Genomic DNA, 24,183 nt, shown 5'->3' on the forward strand with positions numbered 1-24,183 from the left:
GTAATGTTTATTACATTCTTATTTATTGTTCTTTTTTTAGACAGTTGTACAATCACACAAATAATTGTAACTCATGGTCTCATGTCATTTTGGCCTTTTGCAAACATTAATATATCATTTCTTCTCTCTCTCTCTCCAAACCTTTGTACCTAGCGACATCCATCACCACGTGCGGTATGACAAGTCAATTAGGACCCTAGGTCCACGAGGCTCATAACTAGCCTGCAAGCAATCATGTGAAAGGTTGTTAGCAACTCAACCACATATCTTTGTTGTGAGGTAAAAATGGTAGTGGGCATCTCAAACACCTCTAGCCTAACTAAAAAGTGAAGGAGATCAAGATATGTCATCTCAAACTTTGTGTTCAACATCTCGTTTAGTGTAAGCAATGTGCTCACTATGGCTCCCTATCATGATCACGTCATCCATGCATTTTGTGCACATACAAAATGTTCCATACAGTATCATTTCATACATTTATTCTGTATGGTTCCATACTTTAGGTGTCCATGCAGTCCACCCTTTAAATTGACTATTACACCTTATGTTTAAAAAGTGGCCATTGCTAAAGTGATCTGATCATTTCAGCCATTGTTTCTCTTCCTCCTACCCATTCCTACTCTTCCAAACTTCATCTTTCAAGTTTCACTTCTCACTTATAATAGGGCATCCCCCCTTCTTATCTCATTATCACAAATCAGCCTTCATCTTCTTCAATCTCCCTCTCTTTCAAGCCTCGGCCACCTTCCATTCAAGTTTCATCTACACATTGACCTGCTCTCCCTCTCCCTCTCCCACTTTAACCTACTCTCCCTCTTCCTCTTCCTCTCCCTTTCCATGATCTATCCTTAAGTTGCATATTTTATAAGTGTGTAAGCTGATTTTATATATAATTTTATATGTTTTTTTAATGAAAATACAAAACAACAGATCTTTTTCCTAAAATTTTTGTGTACGTTCCATACCATACATATTCGCGTACTAAACGTATCGTACAAATCATACAAAACCACCCTATAATCCACATAAAAAATAACAAAGGTCATTATCTAATAATTTGAAGTAGGGGTTGGGGTCATCTTCTAACTGCCAAAAGCCATGGTCAAGAAAGAAGAAATATATCCGCAAGCTCAAAGTGCCTACTTCAAGTTATAGAGGACCTTTCGCAAGTAGTAAACTTATCCTCTAATCATGGGATCTAAAACTACAGTGGCTGCTCTACATAAATCTCCTCCTAAAGATCACCATTCAAGAAGGTCACCTTCACATCCATTTGGTCAATTGGCCATTTGTGTGTTAGAAGTTTAGTCAACTCATGAGTGAGTCTAGGCGTGTGCAGTTGTGTGCTAGGCATTGTAGACTATTTTAGGTATTTGCCATTGTCATCATTCAGGTTATTTGGACCATTAATTGCTGGCCAACCTGTTTATTTCTTGGCATTGTTTTATGCCTATATAGTCTACTCCCTCCTCCACAGTCTACATCATCATACACTTGCAGATTACTAGTGCACGTCTTGCTGGAGAGAGAGAATCGGTGCCAATGCGCTCACATAGTCAATGACTCACTTTTGTACGCGATTGTCTCATGTTTGGTATATGGATTCAATTTCCCAAGCATATCTCTGAGTTCTCTCTTTGGAGTGTTCTTTTGTTTTCTTCTATTTTCTCTTTCCTCGTGTTGTGCAATCTATTACAGCAATCTTCTACACTTCATCACTGCACCCCCTTCTGACATGATATCAAACATCCATGTTCGAGCTTTGGCTACTATTTTCTGCTATGGACAGTCTGCCCTTACCCTATTTTTCTGCTGATCAGCCTCCTATTGTTTGTTACACCCCAAGCGACATGTTTCCACTGCAAATCACCCCTGATTTTTTGCCCCTGAAGCATGTGTTTTATCTCAGCTGCCTGCACTTTTTATGACTCCATTTAATGCCTTATCTATTTGCTTTCGATCTGCAGCTGCTGCGTTTTCTGCATTTAATGTTTATGCAGGCTGAGCAACAAGTTTTTCAGCCTTCTCACTGTGTTTTCTGATAGTTTTCACCACCCTGATTATCTCAAAATTTGCAGTTGTTTTCTGATCAGCACCTCTTGCCACTGCATGTGAACTCATCATCCATGCAATCTGTTGGGTTTGGCTGTACTTTCTCTCTCTATTCTTTATCTTCTCTTCCTATCCGCTCTAAATGGCTCCTCCCTATTGTTCTACTGATGACAAACATCACGACCCTAATTACTTAACATGCAATGTTGTCCTAAAAGCATGGCTTTGCATAAGCAATTAAGGTATGTGGTTTCTCGAGCTATTGAGTGTCCTAAGCCTCCCACTCCTCTTATGGGTGATTGGGACTAGGACAACCATGATGAAACTGTGCTTATATGGGATTCCAATGATGCCTGTGCATATTCTACTCTTCTTCAATGTATCTCTCGATAGGTTCTACCGGCGGTCACCTCTTGTAGAGCTACTTCAGTGGTATGGGAAAATCTTCAAATGTTGTATGAGGCTCCCTCAACTATGTGTGCCATGACTCTCTATGGGCAACTCTAGGAGATGAAGTTTGATCCTAGGGATACTATCCAATCATTCTTAATTTCTATTACACAAGTATAGGATCAGCTTCGGCACATGAAGTCCACACTTCCAAAGGCTCATCTAGTTGGGACTATCCTCAACAAACTCCCAACTGAGTTTCATGGTGTAGCCAATCTAAAGAAATGCCCTAAGGCAAAAACATAAATGAAAGCGCACGACAAAGCATAAACTCAACAAAACACAATTAGGGTTAGGGTAACTCAGAGACAATAAACATAGTGAAGATCTAAACGAATGGATGAATATTGAATATTCAATGCTCATGCAACAAATAGACCGTGTAGGGAATGAAAACTGTACCCCAAACTCTCAAGTCTTGAGGACCGAGGCAGAGATAATGAGCTAGAGAGTGCGTCGTACCCCTCATGGATCCCAAATCACAGCAAAGCAACTTGTGAAGATGTATGGCAATGGCAAACGCAATAGTAGATGTCGGATATATGATAGACAGAGCAATAAAACGACGTAGTAAGACAACAATAAAACACAACAATAAAGTGTTGCAATAGAATGCAACAATGAAATGCCACAATGGAACACAACAATAAAACACCGCAATAAAATGATAGCAGTAAAACACCGCAGTAGAACACAACAATAAAATGGCATGAAGTGGAACACAAAAGATGTCTTTGACACCAGCTTCATGCTCTCAAACCACTTAGCATGTGGCATCATATGATTAGATTATCTTGAGTCAGCATACAACCCTTCATCAATCTTATACATAGTACCAAATACATGCTACACAACTAACAAATCTCTTGCACGAGATTGATCATTTGATGCATAGTTACTCTAAGGTAATCTTCTAGATTGTATATCTATGTGCTTCTTTCTATACTCGGGCATAATAACTACCAACACTAGCTGTTTCCTTATTGTTGAGTATTACCACAGCCTTTAAAACTCCCCCTGCCTCTAGCATTTCTGCCTCTAAATGGGCTATTTAGAGCGTGATTTGCCTAATAAATTTGCGGATTCTACTAGCCATATTGTGGCTATCCAAAACATCCCTAGCCTCTATCACAACCTTTGGCATTTCCTCTTCCTCTATCTCAACCAACGCTGGTCCACCAAGACATACTCAAACTTGCTAGATGTCACACTAGTAGTGATGGCAATGACCCCTTCTTTTATCAACCTCATTTCTTCACTAATCAATAGTGGAATAAGATCATTGAATGTTGGGATATACTCTAACATTGACATAGTGACAAAAAACTAACTCTCTTTTCCCAATCCTGTAGGTAAGATGCCACTAAGTCATCATCATCAACACTCTACACCAATACTCCCCACTGATTTGTGAGGTTGCAGATTGTTAACATATAGTCTTGAAAGCTCAAGGACTTCCTCTCCATATTATGTAAGTCTTGCTTAAGTTGAAGCTTTGCAATAGAGGAAGAATCAGGGATTTCTCTACTCTATGTCTCAAATGTGGATGCCCAACTAAGAAAAAAGATAAGAGGACCATCGAACCAATGATTTTGGTATTGTTTAAGCCCTCTGTGTGGACAGAGAGCAGCTTGTAGAAGTTGTGCAAGGAAACAGCATTTGACAGCACTTCACCATTTTGGTCATCACTTCTGCATTTGAAGTCGGATTGAGGCATTCTACTGCTTGAAATGAAGAGACAACAAGCTTTACACTTTGGTATTGATTATAGAATTCATTTTGTAAAGGTTATAGGTCTCTGTTTGAGACAAAACAGAGTAGATCTGTTCTGGGACTGCTAGCCAACAAATCTTGAAATTGTAGATTCATTCCTTGTTCATTTGAAGTGATTGGTGGCTTGTTTCGAAGCTATTGACCAAGAACTGAGCAGAGAAGGTCCTGATCTACAGGAAAAATGAATTTTGATGTTTTAGAAGTGCATAATCAAACTATACCTTTGGGAGATATACAACAGAACTGTACTGTGGGTGCAAAGAGATTGTCACAAGTATATTTGAAGCTGCAATTTATGTACAATAGTAAGAAATGCAGATTTGAGGTGCTTCTTGGATAAATTGTGGCATGATATATGCTATATGTAGTGGCATTGTGCCTACGTACTTGTAGAGGACTTCATGACAACTTAAACAGCAAGTATTGCTCCTTGGGGTATTGCGGTTTTGTTATGTTGGACATCTTCGCTTAAATTTGCTCTTAGAATCCCGATTTATAGCATCATAAATAATGGCTATTGAAAATGCAAATGTAAATGCAATTACAAGTGAGAAGCTAGGTACAAATAACTACCTAGTATGCAGTGGCATTGTGCCTATGTACTTGTAGAGGACTTCATGACAACTTAAGCAGCAGGTGTTGCTCCTTGGGGTATTGCAGTTTTGTTCATGTTGGACATCTTGGCTTGTATTTGCTCTTAGAGTCCCGATTTTAGCATCACAAATAATGGCTATTGAAAATGCAAATGTAAATGCAATTACAAGTGAGAAGCTAGGTACAAATAACTACCTAGTATGGTGCTTTTGCACTAGAAATCATCTTATCAGTAAATATTTACGGGATATAGTTGACAGCATTGGAGCTGAGCCACATGGTGATCATGCAAACCCGTGGATTATAGCATGATTTAAGAAGGCACATCAAGCGATACATTGTGTTTACCACTATTGAAGACTATTCTTGTTTATGAGCTCTAACACCATGTTTCAATCCGTGATATGCATCAAACGCACATCAAGCGATACATTGGGTTTAGGGTTTAGGGTTTAGGGTTAAGAAGGCACATCAAGCGATACATTGTGTTTACCACTATTGAAGACTATTCTTGTTTCCTTCAACAAGGCTCACACCCACTCAGCTCTTATGAGCTCTAACACCATGTTTCAATCCGTGATATGCATCAAACGCACATACACTCATAGACAACAGTGATGAAGGGAGCTTCTTGAGTCATTCTACAGTTTTTGTATATTCCTTAGTGCGCATACTTGAGGTAAGTTACATGCTTTCCAATGACTAACTGTGCCCTAAATATATCTGGCACTACACCCAAGTACCCTATCTCTGACATGTGGAGCAATGATATGTTACACATCCTGCTTATTTACCGTGCACCACATGCTCTGCCTATCCAATATGAGCTAGCCGGTACAGCTTCGTATCACACACTCTAGACATGTCAACATTTATCACATATTCATTTGAAAATCACCAAAAGATAATCACATCAGGATAGTATAAATAGATCATTGCTGGTGAAGCAAAAGTGACTCACTTCAACAAGTTGTTACTAGAAATTGGGGCATGATCACTTGAGGACACTACATACATATTGTTGGCAAAACCAAATTAATTAACGACCAACCATGCTTATAATGCTGAAGATATGGGTAAACTCTGATGGAATTTTCATGATTGTGCAAATGAACCCGTTTCACAATGCCATCAAAAACTATGACTCCATCTACATGAGAGAATCTATCTGCACTTCTTTTTCTTCCTTTTGAATTCTATGAAGAGGATGTAGACTTCTAGAACCAAGAGAGCCTAGGAGCTACCTAGTGCAATTGAGACCAAATGTCATTTCTAAAATATGACTTGCAACTAAATGCCACTTTCTTTGGAGAATTCCATCAATTCCACCAATATTTTAACATACAGTGAATAACAAAAAGGAGATACTACTCACTATCAATCCGTAGTCGCTCAAAAGAAACAACTTTCCTTTGCCGTAAAGTCCGATCTGCCTGAAGATGAAACAAACAGATAAATAAAGCTACAAAAAGAAGGCGTCGAACAAAAGCTTATCTAACATAAATGCTCATACATAAATGTAGTTCGTTACAGCTGAGATGACAAGAATTATTGTCAACCTTAAATTTATATGACCTGCGTTCTACAAGTATCACTTTCTCAACTCCATAGCAATCAGCTAGCATGTGAGCTAGATAGCCCCTTCCTGCTCCAAATTCTATGTAAACTGGTTTTAAGTGTGCACTTTCTTGTGGAATTGATTCAATGCAACCATGCTGAAGAAGCCCGAATTTCTCCATGTTTCCAAGTAAAGACGCTTGTTGTGATGCATGTTTCGGTTGGAAAGGTATAGTCCTGGAGCAAACAGAGACTATTGATTGACATGTGGTGCATAATATGAACCAATATGTACCATAAACAATGATCATATGGTGCAATGTTACAGCAATCTATATCAGAACTATTCTATTCCAAAAGGACTATGCATTAGAACTAGAACTTGATCCTTGCTTACCAGTATTTTAATTAATTTGAATCAACTCCTGTAAGTCACTATGCTTTAAAGATCCTCAATTTGAATTAACTAAAAGTTGTGGTTTACCAGTTTGGACAAATATTGCAAATCAAATGGCTGACTTAGATACCTGTCCACTTCTCCATTAAGCCACGCGCTGCATGCTGAAGGATGTTCAAATGCCTCTTCGAATATATATTCACAATGGACACAATAAGCAGCTTCCACTTTCCTCACAAGTGTCATGAATTTTTCTTCAAACAGCATGGCTGCCATGGCTCGCTTTATCTTAGAACTCAAAAAACCACTGTAAGATGGAAAGGCATTTGAAACTTTGTGATCCACCTCTTGCCTGCCAAATTCCGATGCACTGGCAGTTGCAGTGAAGTCATCTTGCATCACACAAGAGCTATCATCAATGCCTTCGGAGTTATCATCATCACTCCCAGCATTTACCCCTTTAGCATAAAACTCCATCCTTTCCAACTGTTGAATTCTTACTGTACCAGGGCATTTCCGCATGTGTGCCTTGAGCTCTGCTTGCAAGACGGAGCTGCGGCACAACGAAATAAAGCCAAAAGAGACAATGTGAATTCAGTATGATTACTTTCTTCGACAATGCTCAATGTGACATAAATCCGACAACATGCTACTTACTGTGAGGGATCGACGGGGCAAGGGACTCTTGTTTCGACGCTGGAAGGCTTATGGTTGCCACAATACCTAAATATGGGCAAAGAAATCATCAGGTATGGGCATGCGTATCATCAGGAAGGTCGCCCCAGCACGAGAAAGAAAGGTAGCTTACTTGGTGTTGGCAATGGCGAACGAGGCGCAGAAGCGAGCTTTCTGAGGAAGCCAGAATTGACATCGCAGGGGTGGTACATCACCTTGTTTCAACTGCTCCGCCATAGCTTTTGATTGAATCGACTTTGTTTAAGGTTATAAGTAAACGCTTTACGAGGTCAAGACAAGGCCTTGAGGACATGAAGAGAGAAGAAATTTGTTATTTGCATTTCACATGTAAGTCTCCCAAACAAATAGAGAGAAGCACTGCATGTTTAATGAAATGCTCAACCCTACAAACTATGTGCCACGACACACAAATTCGCTTACTTGCAAGTGCAAGAAAATTAACTTTTGAACATGCAAGCAAATGGACTTTTGGATCCATGGCCATGTATTAGTTCAAGATCAATGGTGGACCTACAAGGTGTTTACTGCTCAAACAAGAGAAAATGTGATTGATTGTGTGCCAATAGGAGAGAGAAAGAGGTGAGGGATGATCCAATGTCCATCTAATTGCTATGTAAGTGAAGCAGATTTAGTTAACCAAGTGCTCTCAAATTTTGAGCGTAATATGTGCACTATTGTGAGATCCCCTTTTACTAGGTGCTAGTCAACATTGGCATGACACATACAGGTAATTAGCAACTATGGCAATCAACATAGGTCAATTAACTTGTGTGTGTCCTAGACATTATGGTTAGCTGCCCTTAGCACATCAAAGCACTCAATGCAACAAAATAGCATAAATATAAACTAGATAGGGGTGGATCTATTGTTGTTAGATTTGGAAAGTGAACATAGGTAGGACTCGAGATGACATGGTCAATGCCATTAAGGCCTTGATTAGGCATCCTTAACTACTTGACATGTGGCTAGCACTTGCATGAATGGAGGTCACCCCTAACCTCAAGGGGCTACCTAAGGGGGTGGAGGAAGCAAGTGGCAATGAAAAGAAGCTCTCTAAGAATGATGAATCTATTGGGGTAAAAGACCCTTGGGCCTGCTCGTGTACAGTGACCGCCCATATTCTTTATTCACATATATATGAAAGTGCAATAAGGTTGTCATAACATTGTTGACAGCACCTACATCGTGTGTGATCTTCTTTCCCGCATCTCCTGCATCCCTTTCAACTGGTATCAGAGCAAGTCCTTCGCGAGCGCTTCTCAACCTTCCCCGGCATCTAACGAGGTATGAGAGCTTGCTTCTCACTCAATTCTCAGCCATTCTTTGACATAAACAATAAGGTTTCATGAAGAGACAGCCATAGCTTCCATCATTGAAGCTTGTTCTCTTCACCTCTTGCTTGGACTTGTCCTAGGTTTGTGTAAGCCTATTGTAGGCCTTCATTGGGCTCTTGCTTATCCCCTACCCACCCTAATTTGGCCCCTCAAGTACAACAGCATGCTCACATTTTATTTGCGCATGTTTGTAAAAATGGCTCAAAAATCACTCTTTTTATCATATCTCAGGCATTCGGAACCCGATTCAAGCAAGATAAGAGTCTAAGTTGGGGTTTGTATGCCTATGGCTTATGTGATACTTCTACTAATGTCTATTGATACTAGATCACTTGTGAGTGTTATGCCTCTTATGTGAGATGCATTTGGAGCTGATTTAGCTCAGCCATTCACTATTTTGAATAGTCTCAGATCTGTCCAAAATAGGGCAGCCACCTGTTACTTCAATTTTATGCTTACAGGTCTTAGCATTTGATGCTCAATTATGCACGATTGGTGCCTATACATACGGGAATGTATGCCTATGGTTTGCCTATGGATTTGAGCTTGGATTGAGCACTGATTTGCTCAGTTTTGGATTGTTATTTGCTGCTGGAAACTTCAGGGTTGAAGCTATTTATGCAACAGTTGGGTTATGCCTATTGGTCACGTGGTGCTGTCGGCTACTCGGAATGATGTCATGATGTATTTGGACTATGCCACATGTCTTGTTTATGCTCCAGAATGATTTTGAGTTGAGATTAGAGCTCGATTTGGGTTTGACTATCACTTCTTTGTAGCTGGCATTTCATCTATGACATGGTTTATGCCTAGGCTACCTAGTACGGGTTATGATGTCTTGGTGAATGCTTTATGGTTTGGCTGTGGATGGCAGTTGTTTGAGCTCGTCTCGACATTCATTTGAGTATTCCCTTGAGCAGTTGGACATTGACTCGGCTTTTTTCGTTACGACTTGGCTTTTTCCGTTACGACCTTGGATGCTATATGGGATTTGATGCTCCGATTATGAACCTTGGCTATTACTTGGATGCAGCAGTGACTGCTCCCTTGTTTTGGCAGTTGCCTATTGAGCTGTGATTACTCGTTTGCATTTGATATGCGGGATATTTACTGATCAGTGGACTTGGATAGTGCTTGGGATTTACAGTTATGGCCGTCCTACTTCTTTGTTGTATGGCATCTATGCTATTTGGGCTGCTATTGCCCGTGTATGTCAGGAAGCAGTTCATCCTCTTACTTGGATGCTTTTACACATATATTTGGACTTTTATTGGAGCTTGATTCTTATAGGTTTATTTGCCACCTACCGTTCTTGGCTAGACATGTATGTCAATACATGGTATGAGACACTGCAAAGTTATGTATACTCCTATGTTTCAAGGATGCTTATGCATTTATGGCTCCAAGGGATGCTTATGCTTTTATGGTTGCGAGCTACATTGGTTGGATATGTCATGCTTTTGTCTGCTAGGCTTGTCGGTGTGGGAGCTTTTGCATCTGTGGTTGATGCCTTTGTGTTCTCCCTTTTGGTTTGGATGAGTCCCCTTTGCAGTATGCTATGATGACTTCCAGCTCTTCTAGTCATGCAGACAATCCTCTTGATGAGCTTGTTCTCTCTGCTGAGAGTTCCCCTGATTCATTGAGCTCCTTGGATGTATTGGATAGCCCTACTCATGCTATTACAGAGCAGTTGTCCTCTTCTACAGGTTTTACATGTTTTGTTTGCTTTCATTGTGGAAAGATAGGGCATGTGAAGCGTAAATGCTTCAAGTGGATTAGAGAGTAGAAAAGATTGCGCCGCACTAGACATGAGAGGAGAGTCAGTGATACAATAGGTGAGACCACAGTTAATAGTGGCATGGTGCATGTAGTTACCCATGACGATGCAACTGAACCTAAACTCCTGGCATTGTGTTACCTTGCAAATTACTTGCTTAGTGATACGGCCTATACCTTTGATTGGCTTTTAGATAATATGGCATCTTGTCATGTTACTCCGCATAGAGCTTGGTTATATTCTTACAGGGAGGTTGACGAATGTATTTCTTTGGGCCTTGAGCAAGATTGTCATGTTATTGGTAAAGGGGATATATACTTGGCTTTGCCAAATGGGTCTTTGCTTATGCTCCGTGATGTCTTGCATATACCTGTGCTCAGTAAGAGCCTGATCTTTGTCAATCAATTGCATGGTGCAAGATATTATGTCTCTATTGGGGATACTTCATGGAGAATCCGTCATGGTTGCTTGGTATCGGTCAGAGGTGCTAGATATGGCAGTGATTATGTAGTGCATGTCTCTCATGTGAAAAATTCTATGGTTGCAGTTACGCAAATACCACATGCATTGTTATGGCATTGTCACCTATGCCATGTATGACACATTGAGATGGATGCTTTATGTGATATGGGCTTATTGCCTGCTCTTCCCCATGCTACTTACCCTCATTGTACTCATGGTCTATGCAGAGCCTCTTTGGCTTATGGCAATCGTGTGAGGCATGCTCCTCTAAATCTATCCATGTTGCAGTATATGGACCTATGCCTTCCCAGTCACTTGGTGGAGCGTTGTATTTTGTGACCTTCATGGATCATGCTACCCACCATGTTTGGGCTTACCCTTTGGTACGGATTGAGGATGATGTTACTATGCTTGACAGGTTTATGGATTCTGCTGGTAGTAGGCCTAGATGCTTGCAGATGGATTATGAGAGTCATGCTACCTCTCCCAGATTACGGATCTCTTGTTAGCAATATGGCATTGATTTCTTATGCCCACGGTATTATGGGATTGCTCATGGCATGTGCCTGACTTTACAAGCAAAGGTTGCTTCTATGCTTACCACAGCTAGGTTGTCTTATGGCTTTTGGGCTGAGGCCCTTATGACGACAGTCTACTTGGTTAATCGGACGTCATGTTTCTCTTTGGATGTTATTACTCTGCATGAGGCATGGAGTGGCATGAGACCCTCCTATGATCACTTGAGGATATTTGGCTGCCAGGCATCTGTTAGTATGCCACATGAGCCTATGTCACGCAGATGCATACTCCTTGGTTATGGAGATGGTGACTTTACGGCTTATAAGTTTTCGGATTTAGATGCCCAGCAGGTTCTACGCAGCTGTCATGCTGTCTTTTTTGAGACGCAGACACCTCTTAGGCCTCTTGATGCACGTGCAGTGCGCTTTATGGCTGATTCTACAGCCATATGTCAGTCTTCCCCTTTGCTGAGGCCGCATACTGTCTTGAGACCCCATTTGACTTGTGTTCGAGATGCTAGCTCTCTTTCGATTATGAGTTGTGTTGCTTGCTTCATGGGAAGCAATCATGGATTGCTCTATTGTCTAGAGCTATGGGATTGCTTATCTCCTAGATGTCATGGACTTAGGGATGCTTAACTCTTCTTATGAGGAGGTTCCCACCACCTATTGCACATCTCGCTTTCCGATTGGGTGTTGGGTGAGATGTCATGATTCCTCACCATGCCTCTTTTGTTTTGTTTTTTCACTCCTTGGCCCATTGGCTTTTTAGTGGGAGGTTGTTGGGGTAAAAGGCCTTGGGCTTGCCCATGTACAGTGAATGCCCATATTCTTTATTCACATATATGTGAAAGTCCAATAAGGCTGTCATAACATTGTTGACAGCACCTACATTGTGTGTGCTCTTCTCTCCCGCGTCTCCTGCATCCCTTTCAGAATCCATGGTTATACATTTTGCAAGTGTTATTCATTTGTTTGATGTTGATAAGGTGGAAGTTGAGAAACACCTCAAGGAAGATCAATTATGCCACAATGAGAAGAAGAGCCAAACGTAGTCAAGGGTAAGAAGGTGTTTGAGGAACTTATGGTCTTTTCTCCCCCATGAATCATTAGAAAACACTACATAGGCTTTGCCTATGTAGGACTCTACCTATACTTCCTTGATCAACCTCTTAGTAGGGAGGAGTTGACATGTTGATTTCTAGAATACTTATGGTTCAAAGGTATCTATGCAACAAGTTTATTTCATTAGCAAGGGTTTCACTTGGTGCTTGTTGGCTCTCATACCAAGAGTGACTAGGTGGTCAATTGCCTAGTTGGCTTCAAAGGGAACCTCGTGTATGCAATCCTGTGGCTTAATGGAATCCTATAGCACAAGTGCCTTGTGTGGAACTCCTTTCCAAATCTCCTTATCTACCTACAATGACATGGCATACCTAGTGAAAGCACTTAGGAAGGTACTATATTTTCCCTCAGTGGCAACTTTGATTGGGGCACTAAAGGCTAAAAAGTGGCCTACATCCTTTGGAATCGGTCCAACAAACCACTAGAGCTTATAAAAGCATTTGATCTGAATGGGATCAAATTGGTGCAATAAACCGATGGAGCTTAAGAAAGCATTTATTGTAAATGGGATCAAACTTTGGGTGGGGAGGTTTGCACCCTTTCATGTTTTTTGTTGTTACTACTAAGAAAGTGGTCATTTTGCCTAAGATTGTCCAAGGAAAATGGAGAAAATCACAAAGGTTGAGACTAACAACATGACTAAGGAGGAGAAATAAAAGGAAGGTATCACACATATGAGCTAGACTTGGTAGCACTTTAAGAAACCGAGCGTAGTAACAAAGATACCATAGCCTTCATATTCCCATGCTACATAACCTTTGGAGACGCTTATAGAAAGGAGAACAGAAGCTTAGATTTCTATGATCGTCAGGGGATGGCAATGTTGTGACACCAAGGCTAAGATTTGATAATGAAAGCAATTGAGACTATTAGCATCAATGCCTCTAACACTTCATCAAAGAGGTCCAAGGCATGGGCTTTCCTTGATTCCAAATTAGATTAGGGCAATATTTTGATGCTAGGAGATTGGGACATGCCTTTGGTAGACAAGGATCATTTGCATGGCCTAGGGAAGCTCATTTTAGATGAAAGGGAAAGATGGGATCATCTAATACATGGCCTATTAACCAAAAGGTTATATACAAAATGTTCGAGAAGTTTTCCAAGTCCCAATAATGCTGCTATCTAGTGTTATGGTGAACTAGGTGAGTAGGTACAAAATGGTATACATACTCGATACAATCTAGATGCACTTCAAGTGCAGTGTGGAATTGCTCATGGAGCGTGGTCATCTTAAGATGTCCCGCATGGGCCTGTCTAGCATGGAGAGGCTGAAGCGGTGGGGTATGGTTCCCTAGTGGCATTGTAGTATCCGTTGTATCTGTAGATGATATCTCCTATGGGGGCCTGGGCTTGCTAGGTGTGGGCGGCGAGATCTGTCTCTCTCTGTAGCTCTATCCAAGATGACTCCTTGGGGTGGGGCCATTGGTCAATTGGTTGCAGTCCTCATTGTAGAGGGGGTGGCTCAGGGTCTATAGAACTCTTGGAGGGTGCATTACTGTGTGTTCTTGGTTGTTTGGTCCCTGAACTATAGAAGGTGGTCCCTATGTTGGCGTAGCTCCAGGAGGAAGAGCCCGAGGCATTTCTGGTTGGGAAAGTCTAGTATTTGGGAGAGTGGTCCGAATCCCTCCTTGAAGAGATAGTGGAAGCGGCCTTTGATCCCGTAGTACACCAAGCATCTACATATGTAATGTTCTTCTCTCTCTAGCTCCAGCTGGCAAAGTTGGCAGATCATTGGGAGAAAGTCTACTTCGTATCTTCCTGTCTCAATCCATAGCTGGTGTGATGACGCACGGAGTTGCCCGATGGCACTTCTGACCCCATGGGATAGGTGTGCATCCATGTATCTCAGGCGTATAATGAAATCATCGTGTGAGGCGGCGTAGGAGGTGCTCTCGATAGAAGGCCATCTTCTTCCCTAGATCCTCGGCCGCCAGTAACACCCATGTCCTGGCTATGTGTAGCTGAATAATATCTGCCTTGATGACACAGTTTGGCTCCTCCCGGCTAATCTTCAGGTGCTGGCAGTCCAGACTATATATTGTAGGGGCGGGAGGTGGTCCATGTGTAGCTCATGCAGCTGCAGCCACATGCCTAAGTACGGGCGTATCAACATTCAATGTCCCTTGCGATGCAAGTTTTTTGGATGATTCTAGTGTGAGGCGGGAGTATCTGTGTTGTGGTAGGCTCCAAAGCATGTGTAGGAAGGTCACCGTCCGGGGGATAGGGCCTCTGCCACTATAGGTGGTGCTCCCAATTCGGCCCTCACGATCTTGTGCGGTATTGTTGGTTTACTCCTGATCAGCTAGGAGATCATCATCACCAGGGGGCATTCCATCTGCTCCCATCCTTCGTATCACTCCTCCTCTTCAGGCAATGACTCATCTTGTGTGGTTTGCCGTGTATGGTAGAGGTTAGATCCCCATATCGGGACCCCATATAGAAGTGCTCATGTGACCAAGGTATCAAAGAGCTATAACTTTGTCGGAGGTTTCTGAAATTGTAGACATGCACATTGGCTTTCCATAGATCCCAAGGTAGCATAGCTGTGTGTCAATTTGTCCATTGCGGCCTTCCTCTCAGGGTGAATCTCAGCCGCCTTGAGAATGTGATCCCCAAGTAAACATATTTTTGGACCACCTTGACTATATCCTCTCCGTATTTGAAGTGGGGCACTGATTGGTGGATCCATTGGGTGGATGTGTTGAATACCATGATCTTGGTTTTCCCCAGGTTCACTATGAGGTCCTTGTCCTGGCAAAAGGTCTGTAATGTGTTTAGGTGGCGCTACAGTCCCTCTGACATGCTAGAGAGAACTATATCATATGCATATAATAGCATGGGTATTAGTGTCCCCCCCAAACAGGACCCCTCCCCTCCAAGTCTATCCACATAATTTGATATATTGTCAATGTAGGGTCCCAACAATTGGGGGAGAGGGGGCATCCCTACTTTACCCCAATAGTGCTAATAATCTCCTCAGACAGCCCTCTTGGTGCTCGGACCCATCCAGTGACAAACTCATATAGAGCTAGGATTCCCCATCTCATCTCTACCAAGACTTCAAGTGCCTATAGTCTTTACATGAGTCTAGCTTAGGGAACTGTATCAAAGGCCTTGCGAAAGTCCACAAAGAAATAGTTACCCACTTTCCCTATGCCCTGTTCTCTTCAATGATGGCTCAGAGTGTGAGGATGTGGTCAAGTGTAGAGTAGCCTCTCCTAAAGCCGGCTTGCCCCTGTGCCCGGTGTTGGTGTGTCTCCGCCCATTTGCTTACCTCATGCTCTAGGATGGATCCGTAGAGCTTAGCCAGCACATGGCCGACCATGACCGTCTGATAGTTTGTGGGGACCATGGGGTCTCTGGCCTTTAGAATTAGTACTATTGTATTAGCTGACCAACTGGCTAGGAAGCCTTCACATAGTGCCCTGTTGAATAGGTGGGCTAAGAGGGGGGCAATGGTATCTCTAGCAAATGAGAGGTGTTCTACTACTAGTCTTGCATGGTCCTCGGCCCCCGACCATTCTGGAGTTTGTCAGTGGCATCACGGACCGTTTCAAACCTGAAGAAGGTGGAGGCGGTTGGCCGTCCGGGCGAGGTAGGTGGGGTTGTCCTCGCACGTGGTATAGTGAGGTGGCGTAGCTATGCCACGTCTGTGGGGAGGTAATGCGTGTCTTTACTCAGGGTTCTTGGAATGCCTTCCACGTCTCCTTGTTGTTCTACCCTAGGAATAGCTAATAAAACTCATGCTCTATCTTGGATAGGTATGCCCGCTTCTTCCTTAGCCCTAGGTGACGAAAGATCGTGCGAGCTTGGTAGTGTGTATTTCCCTTCAGCTTCCCCTTGTTGGAGGCGAAGGCGGGTTTCCTTGCATTCATTGTTGTACCAGCTATTCTATAGGGCATTCTTGCTAAGAGGGGTGGAGTGGGGGTGTGTGGGGGGGAAGTACACAGTGGCTGATGTGTGAAGGGTCCTGGCCAATTGTGTCGTGAACTCCTCCAAGGGTGTGTGTGGGTCTCTTGTAGGCTCCAGTATAGATGATCTGAATAGGCACTCGTCGTTGTCCTCATGAAGTGGTATCTAGGAAATCTTTGAGGGTTGCTCACGGGGGGGTCCCCTCATAATTACATGTGATGCTAAATTGGAGGTATGCGTGGTTTGCGGCTATCGCCAGTGGGCATGGTGAGATGCTAAAGACCTAGGCCATTTGGCTAGGCCATTAAGGATGGCTAGTCCCTGTGCCCCTCCTAGTGCTAGTAGATAGTCTCCATACTCTGTGCACTCAAATGTGTCCTGTGATGTCTGGTTGATCCCCCAACTCCTTTGGTGCTAGCTCTCGGTACATGTGGTCTTTGCTCTCAAAGAAGGGGACTTGGCTCTGCACTGTGTGAGTGTTGAAGTCCCCTATCAGTAGCAAGATGTCTCCTATGCTTGAGTAGTGCATGATATCCTCATATAGGGGTAGGTACAGGGACAACCCTCCCAGTGTTGCATACGAGGAATTTGCCGGGGCAAAGTAGCATATTGCGACATGTATATCCCATGTGCGATTTGCATGTATCCTAATCCACATGAAACGGGCTTCATCATCCCTCTTCATGACTTGTACAATGTGTTGTAGCTCCTCCCTATAGAGTACTACCACCCTCTTGACCCTCTAGTCCCCCCTCGGGATCTGGCTCAGGGGCGGCACGCTGACTCTCATTTGTAGCCTCTCACTATTGGTAGATGCGTGCCTGGGCTCTGGTGTGTCTTTGTATACATGACTATGTCCTTGCCCATGAAGGTTTCCTAGAAGATCCCAATATCTATTCTCATGGCTCCATTACAGTTCCACACTACAAATCTCAATTGTATCTCATAGGCTGTGCCCCATCATTGGCGCTTCTCCATGATGATGATGCACTCGTCCCTATAGACCGCCCATTTGCTTGCCTTGCATGCCTCCATGATTTGTGGCATACATTCCCATCTATGGGCCACTTGGGCTGGGGTGAGGTCATCTTCCAGATATATTTTATGTCCTTTGAGGGTTGTTCGAAAGGTGCATCGTGACTTTAAGTCGTTAAATTTTTAGGATGAGGGGCCATCCTTTGTCTGACTCCTTGGCTACCCTCCATGCCTTTTCCACTGGGGAGAGGTCCTCCACCCCAATTTTCTCACAAATGCTTTTGGCATCCTCCATAGGGCTGTTTCCCTCTTTCCACCTGACGACCCTGACATGGAGGGCTATGATTTCCCTCCTCTTCTCTTTCTCAATGGCTGCGTTGATGAGCTCCTCCTTCTTTGTGGGGGTCCTTTTTCCTACTTTGACCCATTTGGAGTGTTCCACTATGTCAGTTTGTGCTTGTTTCACGGCCGTTGCCCATGTGCTGATCTCCTTCGTCATTTGGGTCTTCATCTCGTTGATTTTTGACTTGACCTTCCCAAGCATTGATTCTGTGGTCTCCCCTTCTTCCTTAATAATGAGGTCAAGCTGGCTCTTGTAGCTGGTAATTTCATGTTGGAGTTCTGCAATGGCTCAATTCCTCTCTTGGAGAGAAGATTCGATATCCACTTGCCAGGATCTGAAGAGCTCTCACCTCTTCATAAATTTCATTCTTCCACTCTTGCATCTTGCGGATTGTCTCCTCCTTTATTTGTTCGATGGCTTTGTCACACATGGCCCTCAACATTTCCTCGATGTTGTCCATGTCTTGGTCCTGGATCTTACAAATGTCACAGAGCGCCTCCATGCTCTTTTGTACATGGGTGTCTTTCACCTTGTCAGCGCTATTCTAAAGGGTTGAGTATTTTTTACTCTTTTTCCCTCGCATACGTGGGGACACTCTTCGGTCTTTCTTGGCAATCCCTGACATTTCTATGGGCAAGTTCTACACCTCAGTGGGCAAGTCTCCATGGGCAAGTTCTGTGCCTTAGGTGTAGTTTGTGGGGCCCATGTTTGGGGGGGGATGTGTCAGGTGGCTCGGACCTCGTAGGGGACTCGGACCCCAAGGGGGGGGGGGGGGGGGACTGACTAAGGCAGGTGACTTGAACTAGGTGGGGTTGACTCAGACCAAGGGGGGATGACTCAGATGTGATGGGAATCAGTAGTTCGCGACACTAGTAGAAGCAATCACAGGCGCAACAGTAAGGTAGCGGGGGCCGACAGGCAAGCAGCTCCTATAATGATGCAAGCAATGGCAACAACAACATATGGAGTAGTAGCTATGGAGGGGAGCTAGAGGAGACACATACAGGGATGGGAGGATATCAGTGGGGGAGCTGGGGGCAGCTCTGAGGAGGCTAGGGGACGACGTGATAGATGACGAGGTGGTGGAGATGATGAGGGAGGTGGAGAGCGACGGGGACCTGTTGTGCGTGATCTGTGTAGAGGAGGAAAACTCGTGGAAGCTTGGAGGAACAAGTGACAATGGCCGTATCCTTGCATGAAAAGGATGAAGGAAGTGTGGGCTTTGTCATAGTGTGTGTTGCTAAAGTCATCGAAGCTTGGGAGCTCATGCAGATTTCTAGACTACACAAGGCGAGTTTTCTTGCACCAACTAATATTATCGAGTTATATTCTTGCTTGATAGGCTGCGAATCTATATTTATGGCAAGTTTAGAGGCTGAGATGAGATGGTAGGAAACCTCACAAGGTGAGAGACCATGAGCAAACTTGACTTGAGAGAGCGCATGATTGATATGAACCATTCCATTTAGATCCAACACATAGATGAAGTGGTCCTATAGTTACATTGCCTTTGTACATTAGTACTTCAATTTTGTAACTCGGATTTACTGAGATTTTTGGATCTTACTCACATGAATTCTTTATGATGCTTATAAGTATCTATTGAAGAATACCTTTCGTAACAATGTTTGTGAGCAAGAATAAAATTGAATGTTTTTGTATATTCATAGTTTAAAATTCAAATTCCTAGGAGGCAAATACACCATATAAGAGAAAGAGCATTTAGCTCTTCTTTCAATTATAGTGCCATTGATTTGGAATTTATACCCAATAGTTGTATTGCCTAGAAACTTCAAGGGGTCTCTTATATTCTTTAGACTCCAACTAGAAGTTACCTTAACCTCCTTTACTTCTTGTCCAATTACTCACACCTCTAATTTTAATGGAATACAATCAATATCAAAATCTAAAGGAATTCAAGTACCATATCTAAGTTTGTACCTCCTATAATCAAAACCTATTATGAGATATTGTCAAGAGATACTATAAGATATAGCCAAAGACTCAAGATATGTATTGCACTATATAATATCACTCTTGTGGTCACATTCCCTAAATTTCCAAGATAGTCCTAGAACATTGCCCAAATCCTTATTTGAAAACTTTCTACTTAGTCATGAAACATTTATTATTTGTAAATTTTTTGTTTTAAAATAAGCTACAAGGACGTATAAGGGTACAAACCATGGCAATTGTATTCTTCTCAAGATCCTTCCAAGAATCATGGTCTTTTGAATGTCTTTAACTATTTCAAGTTTAAAGATATTTACCAATACTTTATCAGGAGTCTCCCAATTCAAAGGTGTAAGACTTGGCAATGGTAAATCCTCAATATATCCATATACACATTCTTTGGATGAAACTACATATTGTGTAAATTGTAATTAATACACATTTAGTAGCACATGAGTGAGTGAGTTTGGATAATTAGATGAGACATTGGGCTCAAAGAGTGGGCATCAAAAGATTACGGGCAGTGGACACCTTGCGATAAGAGGTCTAGTCCAAGTTTAAATTCAAAGGCCACATATATATGGTGAGAAACCTTATTGTAAATCATTCCTATGACTAATACAAAGTAGGCTTATCTCTTTCTTCTCTACTATCTTTGCTTCCATCTCTGTGTAGCTATCTCATGCTTGTAGAAATTCTGAGAGATATGAGAGCTTGTGAGCTTGCTTTTGGTCTTTGTTGCATTACTCCATCACTTTTCCTCACCTTCTTGGGATCTTCTGAGCTTATGGGGTGGAAGGGTAGAGATTGTGTTACAAAGACAGAGAGATAGAGGGGATTTGGGAGAGGGAGAGGGAGAGGAGGCAAAGTTGTGGAAGCTTGGAGGAACAAGCGATAGAGGCCATTTGCTTGCGCATGAAGGACAAAGGGCAAGAAGTGTGGAGCTTGGCATAGCGTGTGTCAATGGAGTCGTCGGAGCTTGGGAGCTCATGTGGATTTCTAAACTATATGAGATGAGTTCTCTTACACTCACTAATATTCTTGAGTTATTGTGGAATCTTCTCACTCAACCTCCAAGATTCACGGACCACTTATTATTTCAAGAGTTTCAAGCCAAGTGCAATGACTACCTCTCATATAGTCGTATACGCTCTCACACTTATGAGTATAGTGAGCTTACCTTCACATTCAATCGAGTTGCCTCCTCCCTCAAGCTCTCTGATAGCTCCACGATCCATGGTGCAAGCTCAAGCAAGCTTGATCCACAAGCTCCAAGCTCTAAGCTCCTTTGTTACACGGGAGACAAAGAAGAGAAAAGAAAAAAAGAAGAAGAAGAGAGAAGAAGATAGAGAGCTTCTCCACCACGGCCCCTCACCTTAACACACTCACTCCCTCACACTCCCTCTCTCAAGCACAAGCACAAGAAAGAACAAGAAGAGGAAGAAGAAGAAAGCTAGTTTTGGACACATAAGAATGAGCTTCTTTATTCACTTTTTTCCTTTTTATACATGCCCTACTCCTCTTTGAGTGCCCATCCCTTTTTTACATAACTAGCTATTTTAGCCTAGTTTTCTTTCCCTATTCCCTTCCTATTTACATGGTTCCTTTACCCATGCCCGTTTACATTTACAAGTTGCACAGGAGGGAGCTTGGCACTCTTTTATAAGGATTTAGGGTGCGCTTTTGTATTTAAAATGTGCCTTTTCCCTTTTGTACTTGCCTTGGACTTTTGAGTTTGCTTCTTGTACTTTTGGCTCTTTTCCTCTTGTTTTTTCCATTGGGCTTCCTTTTTCTTCTCTATTCTTTATATATTTTTAATTTTCTATGATCTCTTTGTGCTTTCTGTGTACCAGGGTTAACATTAACCCCCTCCTAGTTGAGTGCTAGTCCCATGGCACTTGTCGATGAGGGCTTGAGTAGTTGAAGGTTTGCCATGTGGGTCAATGATGGGGCTTTGGGAAGATTGGATGTGGAGAAGAAGCAAAAAAAATGGATGAGAGGTTGTAGAGGCCAATGATAGATTAAGTGGATAATGGGGGCCTTTGATGTCACTAGTTGATCATGGGTTGTCGAATGTACCTAAAAAGGAAAAGAAAGTGCACTACCTGGGGGCGTGTCTACCTCATTGTGTAGTGCATGGTGTCTATGCTAGTAGAACTAGGAGTTGGGTAGCCCATGGTATTATCCCACACTTGAGGACCTAGTTTGTGTACGAGGGGAGGTGTTGTGGATGTGACTTTAACCATAGGTGAGTGGAAGCTCCCTAGGTGTGTCTTGCCCTTGATGTGCCCTAAGTATGTGAAGTGGGGAAAGGAGCTAGTAGGATATAATTGTCCCTAGGTGTAGTGTCTGTGGCACTCTGATGGTACATGAGAATCCCATTTCATCCTTTTTTGTGCTTCATCCCCATCTTTTCTTTTTTTTTTTCTTTTTTAAAAAACACTTAATACATGGGGAGAGAGTACGCTAGACATCATCCCTATGCTCTTCAAGGGGGGCTACACTATGAGGGGGCCTAAGAGACTTGGTAAGAAAGGGTCTATTGTGCAGGTAGCCCTTTCTGCTAATGCATACATTCAGAGGTGCCATTGATAGGAAAGGGTGGTTGCATCTAGTGAAGTGGCTATCATTCATATCTTCCAAGATGGCCATCCAAAAAGAAGACAGGAGCATGGCCCTCATAATTAGACGACAACTATCAATTCTTGTGTTTAGATAAAAAAAGAGTAGTGGGAGTCAAGCCTCTTCCGTTGTGGCCTTTTATTTAAGGAAAATCCTAAGTACCCTAAGATAATTACATGTGGTAATAAAGACAAGGTCAAGGCAAGATGAGAATTGATTGCGAAAGTGCATGATGGATGGGCAGATGTCTTGCTCAGCGAAGATTAGGCACTCCTCTGGGCTTTCTGCATTCACATTTGTAGATTCTTGGAAAGTCGTATACCTGCCATGCATATCCAAGTTGTAATCTACTCCTATTCTCTGCAGATATGGCATGTAGGTAGGGTCATTGTGCTCATCTGGTATGGTGCTATAGAAGGCCATCCAAGCATCAAGGTTGGTTTCCTAGATGCGGTTGCCACCATTGTGGTTGGGCTTCGTATCCACTAACAGTATTTGGAATCTCCCAAACCTTGTCCTGCTAGTAATCTATGGGCTCTCTTTACCACCTTGTGGGGTGTCTTCTTTTCTCTGTCCCACTTATTCCCTAGCCTTTGTGCAAGCCTAATCACCTACTCCACCACCCTTAGAGGTAGAACTCTGTCACCGAAGGAACAAGGGTAGTGAAAGGAGAACTCAAAGGGTCCAGCTTTGGTTTTCCCGTTGCTCCCAAACAGCCACTTCTCGGCCCCAATTTATAGGGTAGCATTCCTCTCTTTATTGAAACTGGCCCTCAGGAACTTGCTGCAGCCTAGCTTGGAGTCTCCTTTGTGCCAGCTCCACTTTCTCTCTCTGCTCGCTTTTTCTTTCCATAACCCTCTCAGGAGCAGCCTCCTCACCCTACTCTTTCGTTTGAGTTTGCACCTCTGTAAGGGGTTCGACACTTGTAGTTGTTCTTCTTTGTCTTGGCCTTGCTCAAAGTCTCGCCCTTCTTCGCTTTGCACTTCCATTGCGGCTACAATGGGTGGTTAAGTTGGTTGTTCAGGCTTTCCAAACCCTAATTCTTCTAGCTTCCTCATTGAGAGCCCATCATGTCTCATATAATGTCATTGTTGCTTCGTGCTTAGGATGGTGCTCTCTTTTGGCACTCTTTCATGGAGTTGTATCTAGGACTATGTTTAGAAAGGCCTATTGTTGGACCTCAAGACCTAGAAAGGCCTATTGTTGGACCTCAAGACCTGCCTCCACTTCTTCTGCCTTTGCCATGCCATGATTTGTTTACTTTCTATCAAGGCGAGGTGTTTTGGTGTTAAAATACGCGAGATTTAGAGCATGGCTATGGCAGCTTTAAGCATAGACTAAACTCATGATGACATTGACTGAAGACCACAACTATTACACAAGTGAATTAGGTTTCAAGATGGAAGCTTGGACTCATAAACATAATCTTGTGTAGGATTGACAAGTACAAGACTGACACTAATTGATAAAGAAAAGCATCATCATGTATTCTCAAGTATTGAGATAGCATCACAACCATTTGTTCTTGCTCTTTCCAAAATTCGAGCATTTTCTCTTTTTGTTTCTTGAGGCAGTTCAACTACTCTACCAATTGTTCTCACTCTAAGAGGGCCACCTAAAGTTGGTTTTCCATTTTTGTT

General features: G+C 42.7%; 1 protein-coding gene across 4 annotated transcripts in view; it reads right to left on the minus strand.

Moving 5' to 3' along the window:
* The window catches only part of LOC148040135 (methyltransferase), a 77,479-nt gene extending 69,682 nt beyond the window's left edge, over positions 1–7,797 (minus strand). For 2 of the 4 annotated variants that reach the window (XM_087696962.1, XM_087696972.1), the window contains exons 1-5: positions 7,632–7,795; positions 7,481–7,546; positions 6,954–7,376; positions 6,429–6,663; positions 6,245–6,302 (exon numbers count right to left, since the gene is read on the minus strand). In XM_087696962.1, coding sequence (XP_087553088.1) covers positions 6,245–6,302; positions 6,429–6,663; positions 6,954–7,376; positions 7,481–7,546; positions 7,632–7,735 — 886 coding nt within the window. In that variant the 5' untranslated portion in view covers positions 7,736–7,795. Of the gene's footprint in view, positions 1–6,244; positions 6,303–6,428; positions 6,664–6,953; positions 7,377–7,480; positions 7,547–7,631 lie in introns of all 4 variants that reach the window. The other 2 variants (XM_087696954.1, XM_087696945.1) reach the window with 2 other exon arrangements.
* Positions 7,798–24,183: the final 16,386 nt, after the last annotated feature.

Source organism: Lygodium microphyllum, chromosome 2, assembly GCF_053477565.2.
Source record: "Lygodium microphyllum isolate KBCC chromosome 2, Lygodium_microphyllum_v1.1.10, whole genome shotgun sequence".
In the NCBI taxonomy this organism is placed as follows: domain Eukaryota; kingdom Viridiplantae; phylum Streptophyta; class Polypodiopsida; order Schizaeales; family Lygodiaceae; genus Lygodium; species Lygodium microphyllum.